The sequence below is a fragment of the Penaeus chinensis genome, chromosome 10 (assembly GCF_019202785.1).
Source record: "Penaeus chinensis breed Huanghai No. 1 chromosome 10, ASM1920278v2, whole genome shotgun sequence".
NCBI lineage: Eukaryota > Metazoa > Arthropoda > Malacostraca > Decapoda > Penaeidae > Penaeus > Penaeus chinensis.
The window spans coordinates 35,175,764-35,184,627 of record NC_061828.1 but is presented as its reverse complement, the minus strand read 5'-3'; the positions used below and the strand labels follow the sequence as shown (position 1 = coordinate 35,184,627).

Here is an 8,864-nt window from a genome sequence, read left to right as displayed (position 1 = left end):
GCGTAGACTATTGTGAATGTAGATGATAGTTAGTGTTCTTGGTCGGCGGTCGTGGCAGGCAGCTGGGTGCGGAGCCGAGTTGCGCCAGCCCGCCACCCGCCGCTGCCGCCGCCGCCGCCGCGCCCACCAAGGATAGCTCGGCCGCCAGTCGCTCCCACCACGCGTCCCAATGCTTGTGTTTCAGCTGAAGTCTTGGTTTCCATTCTTTTAGTTTTATTTTTATTTTAGGATTCGTAACGTGGCTGTAGCAGGGTAGGGAATAGAGCCGCCGTAGAATGGCAAGGTGGTACGCAGGGCTAGATGTGAACGCAGCGATTTGGAACATGGAAGCGAAGTCGAAGTCGTGGCTCGGCCGCTCATACGGACGCGGTGGCAGCCCGCCCTCTTTACCTACTTCCCTCTCGGGCGAGCAGCGCTGCGCTCACCTCGCTTTTTGTATATTATATAAATTGCTGCCTTTTTACTATTATTGCGAGGGTACTCTGTACATTTACTCATTTATAAGCTCACGGAAAGATAGCATGAATGAATTTTCAGCGTGACGTCATTATCTCCTTGAACGAGCGGTGATCTGTTTGATAAAGACCTTAATACACAATCTTTGCATTTTAGTGTTTCAGAGTCGGAATAGTTTTCATTTATATAATGTTTACGATTGTTCTAGCTGTAAATGGTTCTATTAGAATAAGCTAAGTTTAAGAATTTCAATGAATTTATAAACATGTAAGCATTGCGTGTGTCAATTCCTAACTTCCTTCTTGCATCTTGCAGGGGCACTTGACAATGGGGCTTCCTCGAGCGAGCGGCAAGCGGCGGTGGTCAGGTGACGGCAACGCTGACGAAGTACCGACCAAGGTGATCTGCACGTCACCGCCCCACGCCCTCTGTGCCGAGGACGTGTTACACCACCCCGCCCTCACCCACGCCCACGCTTCTACGCCCGCCATTGAGTGCGAGCTCACCACGCCCGTGGATTCTTCAGACGCCTCGGAGGCGTCCACCCGACTGCCCGAGGAGGAACAGGACTCCTCCTCGTCGTCGTCGTCCTCCGCCCCGACAGCCGCGGCCGCCCTCCAGCACACTCAGGACGACGTCGCCTTCACCGAGTCCGAGGACGACTCCATGGATGAGCACGAAGACTTTATTGATGACGAGGAGGACAAAGACTCTGGGTTCATTGATAGTAATTCTATAGACAATTCCTCTGATGATGAAGTGGAAAGTAGAGTGATATCAGACTTACCAGTGTCGACATCATTGTCATCCCTCTCTCCCTCATCCTCCAGCCTCACCACCGTCACCGCCTCGTCCGCCGCCGCCACCACCACCACCACATCCATCCCTCACGTCTCCTCATCTCTTCAGCTCTCCCTCTCGAGAGTCTTGCCATCCTCCTCCTCTTCCTCCTCCTCCTCTACCTCCTCCACCACCTCCTCCACCACCTCCCCCACCTCCCCCACCACCACCACCACCAATGCCGTCACAAGCAGCACCTCCCCAGCCCTCTCATCTCCGCACGTCCTCCTCCCGCCCACCTCGCCCTCACCCTCACCCTCACCCTCACCCTCACCCTCACCCTCATCCCCACCCGCCTCCCCCCCCACCACCGCCGCCACCACCATCTTCACTCCCCCCACATCCCCGGATTCCTTAGTGTCCAACCAGACCACGTGCAGCACCACCACCACCACGAGTGTGTGCAGCAGTGGCGCGGGCGGCGGCGAGGAGCGCCTGGCGGCCACTCTGGTGAGTGACGGCAGCGTCACCACCGTCACTGCCGCTCAGACGGGCACGGTCGTGACGAGTGCCTATCAGGGCGCCCTCACCTCTCCTGCCTACGACCCGCACTCGTACCCATACCCGCCGGAGTCGTACCCGCCCCGACCCTCGACGCCGGCATGGGGCAGCTGCAATTTCTACGACGGTTCTCAGCCTCATACCAATAAGTACATGGAAATCTCGCCGAGCAAAGGCGGGGCCGCCAACCAGTCCATTCAGTGTGACGAGAACGGCAAGTCGTACCTGGAGCTGGGCAGCGCCTCCCCCTACACCCACACGTACTCGAATGAGTGCGGCAACTACACGACATCGCCCTCGAGCTACCCGTCGCAAACCTACAATCAGACGTACACGAGCTCTAGCACGTACGGCCAGCCTGGCGCCTACTACAACTCCAGGCAGAGCTACAGCCCGAGCCCGTACGTGTACCCGGGCGGTGAGGGCTATGCTGGCTTCGACGGCGAGGCCGGCTGTGGCTATGGGTACGGCGTCAGCGGCTACGGAGGGGCACGGGGCACGCTACCCCCTGCGCGCGGGCCTCAGCGGTGCATGTCCCCGTACTGTGACCCCACGCGGGGAACAGCAAAGCCTTCCTGCTACCACCAACAGCGTCTCTCAGTGCTCAACGTGTCCATGTACAAATTGAACAGATTCCGGCAGTTCCCGGAGCCGAACCTCCACCGTTCAGTGCTCATCTGCAACACCCTGCGGCACATAGAGCGGGAGCTGGAGGCCGAGGGCGTGAGCGTCGCCTCGCTGCTGGCCCATTCTCACAGCCACGGCGCCCACCCGCACCTTCAGGGCGCCGCGCCCAGTGCTGGTGCCCCTTGCCCTGAGCCAATGCCGTCCTCACCTCCTGTCTCTCCCGCTCCCACGGAAGGACCTCTGCCCCCGATGCACAGCCAGCTAGTAGGATCCCCCCTGGCAGCGCCTGTCTCACTGCCTCCGTCCACACCCGTCACGCCGCCGCCGCCGCCACCGCCGCCAGTGTCTCACTTCAGCACTGCAGGGCCCACCGTGCAGTACCCGAGCGCGCAGTACCTCCCGGCCGAGCACCAGACCACCTATGACGGCAGGGAAACGGCGCACCTGCGGCCGTATCAGCCTTTGCCTGCGAGCACGCACCACAGCGGCAGTGGCGAGGGCCCCTCCGCAGGGCCTGAGGAGTCCGAGGAAGCCGAGGGCCCTCCTCCGTCCCCCACCATCAGATCTTCGCCACTGCCCGCGGAGGAGCGCACCGACGCCATCAACTGGTGCTCGGTGCTGAGCCTCTCCTCCCAGACCGACCTGGACTCCATGAACAACAACGAGTACGGCGACTGGGGCGGCGAGAGCAGCGCCGACCTGGACTACGGGCGAGCGGACGACGGCCCGCCGTGGAAGCTGCCGTCGCTCAGTGCCGACGATGTGCTCAAGTCTTTCCCCGAGGCCTCGAAGAGACTGGAAGCCAATGAGGACCTGGACTCCATAATAAATGTCTTGGTTGGCTCTTAGCATTTAGTGTAGAATAGACAATTGTTACTTCATTCCAAAGGAATCGGTGTTCAAAATTTTGCCGCCATGCAGGCAAGAAGGTGTTCAAAGTTTGCCGCCATGCAGGCAATAAGAGTACATCGCAATCCAGTGCATTTGTGGACAACCAGACTTTGCTCAAAGCGTGGCTCGCGCCCCTTGACCTGTGCCGAGGGCCAGCCACGCCCAGTGTCCCAAGGGTGCCGACCTACGCCGCGCACACCAGGCCATCCGCACACAGCACATGGCCCACACCTCAGGGCAGAGGCACGCACCTCAGACACACAACACAGGCTGACAGCTTTACAGCCACACACACCTGGGGCGCACATGTCGGCAACCCCCTTTGATTAAGGTTACGAAGTGTACCTGCATATAAATACAGTAATTAAGTTTTGATTGATGTAACAGTGGCAATATATAAGGTTCCGTACCAGAGTTTTATGCAGTAATTTGCCAAATATTTTTATGCTTGATTATAAATGATAAAAATTTAGTGCTGATATCCCTTATGGACAAAGGTGCTTCTATTTAGTTTTATATATATATATATATATATATATATATACATATACATATACATATATATATGTATGTACACACACAAACAAATATCACACACACACACACACACACACACACACACACACACACACACACACACACACACACACACACACACACACACACACACACACACACACACATTCATACATACATATAGACACATATATATATACAGGCATACATACATACATTCATACATATACACAAATATATATATATATATATATATGTATGTGTATGTGTATGTATCTATACTTTTTTTGATTGTTCATCTTTTTGTTATTCAGACATTTTAAAACTCACGAACGGTTGTGTCGTTGAATCTTTCAGTATTTACCTTTAATATTATGTATTGATGAGTCTGGCATAAGGAGGAAGCTGGTAACGGCTATATTGACTGCTCTGGGCTACCTACAAGTTCAAATTGTCCATAATTTCTGAAGCCTCTCCATGGTGTCTTCGGCCCCGGGTTCCTGTGGGCGGAGTCCCCGTGGCGATGCACAACCCCAGCGGGCTACGGCGGGGTCTAAATATGTCACCATTCAGAGTTTTTTTTTTTTTTTTTTTTTTATTATTTTCTTTATTAGGTGCCAATGGGGTCACGAGTGGCGCTGCCAGATCATGATATTGTCTTCACTATAGGCATGTTATACTGCATATATTTGGAGTAATATGTTGTTTTTTTGAACGAAAGAAATTTTTGACTTTAGAACTTTGACCTGGCGTCGTCAGGCTGTGATGCCCAGCTATGTTATTTGATCTCTGGTGATTTTACTGTAGAATGACTCATTGATTCTAGTCGTGATCAGTAACTACACACTCGGAAAAAAGTGTGTAACACAAAACTTCAACTTCCTTCCCCCACTAAAACTTCCTTTGGTCAAATCTGGTAATATTATCATCCGACGCCTTTTTATGAATCGGTCACTTCCCTCTTGACTATCAGCAGACGTATCTGATTTTTAAAGTTATTTTGATTGTATTCATTAAAAAAATCATTTTAGTTATTTTCTTTCTTGAGGAAAAAAGAATGTTTCTTTTATTTACATATGTGTGTTATAATGTGTCCCAAAATATATATCTGTATCGAAATAGAGACGGCAGACCAGTGCTTTAAGTCCGGGATATAATGTAATTGGTGATCAGCTGATTCTTGTCTTTCTTTTGTTTTTCTTTTTTTATTCTTGTGTCTGGTGCTCGCGTTGCTTGGACGCAGCATCCCTGGGGGGGGGCGAGTGGCGCGGCGAGTCTCGGGCGGCGATCTGCTGCCTCGCGACCGCCGCCCACCCGCCCTCCGTGTCACTTCCTGATTCTCGCCATGTTTTAGTTTCTCCGAGTAGCCACATGTCAATCATCGAAGTAAAGAAAAGAATTAGTAATAATTTGGAGCAAGTGAAGCCAGCTACGCGTGAAGGTTCTTCTCCTCTTGGAAGCGACACAGGGCGAAGTACAATGGCTCTGCCTTACCCATGACGGCTATTAGTTAGACGACTCTTCAATTGGCTGTGATCACTTAAGGAGGGCTCCTTACGTGTTAAGCAGAGTGATATTTCAACTTTGGTTGTGCGCTATTGAAATTCTCAATTTTGTACTACTCTTTGTGATACAGTTGCTCAGAACTAACACTAATGTAGTTAACAGCAGAATAACGTAGATGATTGTTTATAATCCCGAATCGTGACTTGCCCTTCCTTGCGCGTCGCTGCCTGTGCCTCTCCCTGCCTCGGCCTCGCACTTGGCGCTCATATGCAACACCACCCAGGCATGCCCCCGCCCCCTCCCCCTTCAGTGCCCACAACACCGGCAGGCTCTCCTGGGATGCCCCAAGCGACCTGCCCAATATGTAGCTCTTCCTTCGGGATCTTTACCTCGGCGACGAGCCCCGGACTCTCCTCTGCTCGAGACTCCCCTCTTACGCTGCGCTATTGACATTCCTCCGATTCTTGTTCATATTTGTTCATGAAATTCAACCGGGGCATGAATGGTTGGTAGTATGTATTAATTGCGCCGGTGTTGGTTCATTCACTTATTGATTGAGGCCGCAATTATCTCCAGATGATTTGCGAGGCAGGAACGCAACTCAAATCCGAGAGTAGGCTGTATTTTGCTGAGCCTTGGGCGCAGTACAAGCGCATGTGTGCGTTTATGTTGGTTCGTTCATTAATGCAAAATGTCCACGCGCATGCGTGCGCGCGCACACACACACACACACACACACACACACACACACACACACACACACACACACACACACACACACACACACACACACACACACACACACACACTCCAACTTACCTAAGGCTCACGCAGGCCGGCTAGAGCGGGCTTGAGTACATATATTCAATTATTAATGGGTTGGTAAAAACGATGGCGGTGGGGGTTGGGGGGGATGTCGGACCGTCTCCCCTCCCCCCCGAGTATTGATTAGCACACGACACGGCTCGCTAACACCCGCGTGTGTGTGTGTGTGTGTGTGTGTGTGTGTGTGTGTGTGAGTGTGAGTGTGAGTGTGAGTGTGAGTGTGAGTGTGAGTGTGAGTGTGAGTGTGAGTGTGAGTGTGAGTGTGAGTGTGAGTGTGAGTGTGAGTGTGAGTGTGAGCGTGAGCGTGAGTGTGAGTGTGAGCGTGAGTGTGAGTGAGTGTGTTTGGTGCACTCTTTTGTGCGTTTGTTAGTTTATTTTCATCATACTCTACCTGCCATTGATGGTCGTGTTGATTACTACCACTAAAATACGACCCCAACCCTGTTACGAAACATAACTTCCCGTAATATACATATACGTACATAAAAACATACATACATACATACATATACACATATACACATATACGTACATACACACGCGTATGTATGTGTACATGTATATGCCTCTACACACCCACACACACGGTTTCGTAGGCGCAGCGGAGGCCTCCCAAGGAAGGGTCAAAGGAGGAGAAAAGTAGTGTTTTACCCATGGCTAGCAGGCTTCACTTGTCGGGGATCGAGGTCGGAGGGCAGGAGGAGGAGGAGGGAGAAGGGCAGAAGGAGGAGGAGGAGGGCAGCAGGTGAGGGAAGGAGGTATCGAGGATATCCTTGCACCTCCCTTTCCACTCCCCCTCCCCCCTCGCCCTCCCTAACCGGCCGTCCCCCCACCCCCCACCTCACCCCACCATAATTATCTGTGATCCTCCTCATTTAGGATGACCAAGTGGTTATGGTAATGATTTTAGACCGATTGAGAGGAAAAAGAGAGAGAGAGAGAGAGAGAAAAGTGTATAATTATATTCAATGCTGCATTGTTGCTCCAGCAGTACAGCCCTGAAAATGTACTTACACAAAAGTAATTTGTTCTATAAAGCTAAAGGGCAGGACGAAGCCAAAGATATTTTCCGTATGAAGAGAAATAAATCCAGAAAATTAAGGTGACACAAGTTTTTGGCAGTTTTCATAAATGGCTTTATGAAGCAAATGAAGTGTATTTTATATAGATTTTGTGTATATATTTATTATATGTAAATATCTGTAAGTAATGTCAAAATATGAAAGCAATAAAAAATCAAGTGTCTTTACTCGTTTCCTTTGAAATCCAGAAAACCACCCAATTTTAAACGACTGATTAAGAAGCAGGGAATTGCACCTGACGTATTTATGATAACGAATTCCATGTATACCCATGGTGAGTTGCTAATAAGGCGATAATAAGGAATGATGAGTGCTTGATCTAACACATACTGCATACAAACATAAACACGCACTCGCATTTATATTTATCCATACATCCATACACACTTCTATTAATAATGTACTACATATACTTTTATTCATAAACAATTCCAAATCAGAAGTCAAGATCACAATATAGTTTAACATCACAACTGTTGGGCAACTGAGGAATCCTTATTTCTGAAGGCGATTCCACTTTGACAGGAAGGATTATTATGATGAGGTTAGACCGTGGAGTATGTTACAGTTGCAATTACAGAGAAGAGAAAATACAAAAAGGATTTTTTTCCCTTGAATTAAAGAAGTTCTTTCCCCAAATCAAAATTTAACGGTTGAATAAACAGACCGTAAATAAGAGAGAAATTCTAAATAATAATAATAATAATCTTGATAATGATAATACTAATGATTATAACAAGAACAATAATAACAGTAACACTAATAAAAAGAATGATAAAAATAGTAAAGGTAATAATGATATAAACAACTTTATCCACATCACGAGTATAGAGAGAAAATGTTGACGCAGAATGACAAATAGAAAAAATAATACAGTTTCCAAGTGTGAAGAATTAACCCAGTAAGAAGGCTCAACAAGCAAATGAAACAGGGTGATGATGATATGAATCTGCAACAGATAATGCAATAATGCAGCAACAGCTAACAAGGGCGTCCTCGGAACAGACGACGCCGTTCAGCGAGAGGTGTTTGCAATTGCGACATTTTAACACACAATTAGCGCGGATGCCAGCGCTCTCTAGATTTTTTTTTCTTTATTTATTTTTCACTTTCTCTCTCTACACTCCGGTACATTTATCTGTCGTCCTTAATTAATCATGATTTATCTACCTGTGGCATACGAGCTTATACCATTTTTTTTTTCTTCCTGTATTTCCTCTCCTCTACGAAAAAAAGTCTTCCTCGGTTACTTCTCTCTCGTCATGTTTCTTTTTCGACATGCCTCTCCGCCTCTTTTCTTGTTTTCCTTGCTTTTCACCTTTAAATTTGTTCCACTTTCCCGTCCTTTTCCCTTGCTTTCCGACTTTAAATCTGTTCCATTTCTCGTTGCTTTCCACCTTTGCATCTTTTTCATTTCCCCAATATGTTAATGATAATAACCATAATAATAATAATGTTAATGATGTTGACAATTAAGATAAATAATAATAAATATAATAATCATGAAATATAATAATAATGAAAATAATAGTAATAATGAAATATAATAATAATGAGGATGATAATGATTATAAGAAGAAGAAGAAGAAGAATTATGTTAGATTGACGACTGTATTGATA

The 8,864-nt window shown here is 48.3% G+C and overlaps 1 protein-coding gene across 1 annotated transcript in view; it reads left to right on the top strand.

The window, feature by feature from the left end:
• Positions 1–3,273, top strand: part of LOC125029713 (mucin-5AC-like) — a 3,450-nt gene extending 177 nt beyond the window's left edge. Inside the window, exon 1 of the mRNA XM_047619791.1 lies at positions 1–3,273. This exon is cut by the window's left edge and continues 177 nt beyond it. Within this exon, the coding sequence (XP_047475747.1) occupies positions 784–3,273 (2,490 nt within the window). The 5' untranslated portion in view covers positions 1–783.
• Positions 3,274–8,864: the final 5,591 nt, after the last annotated feature.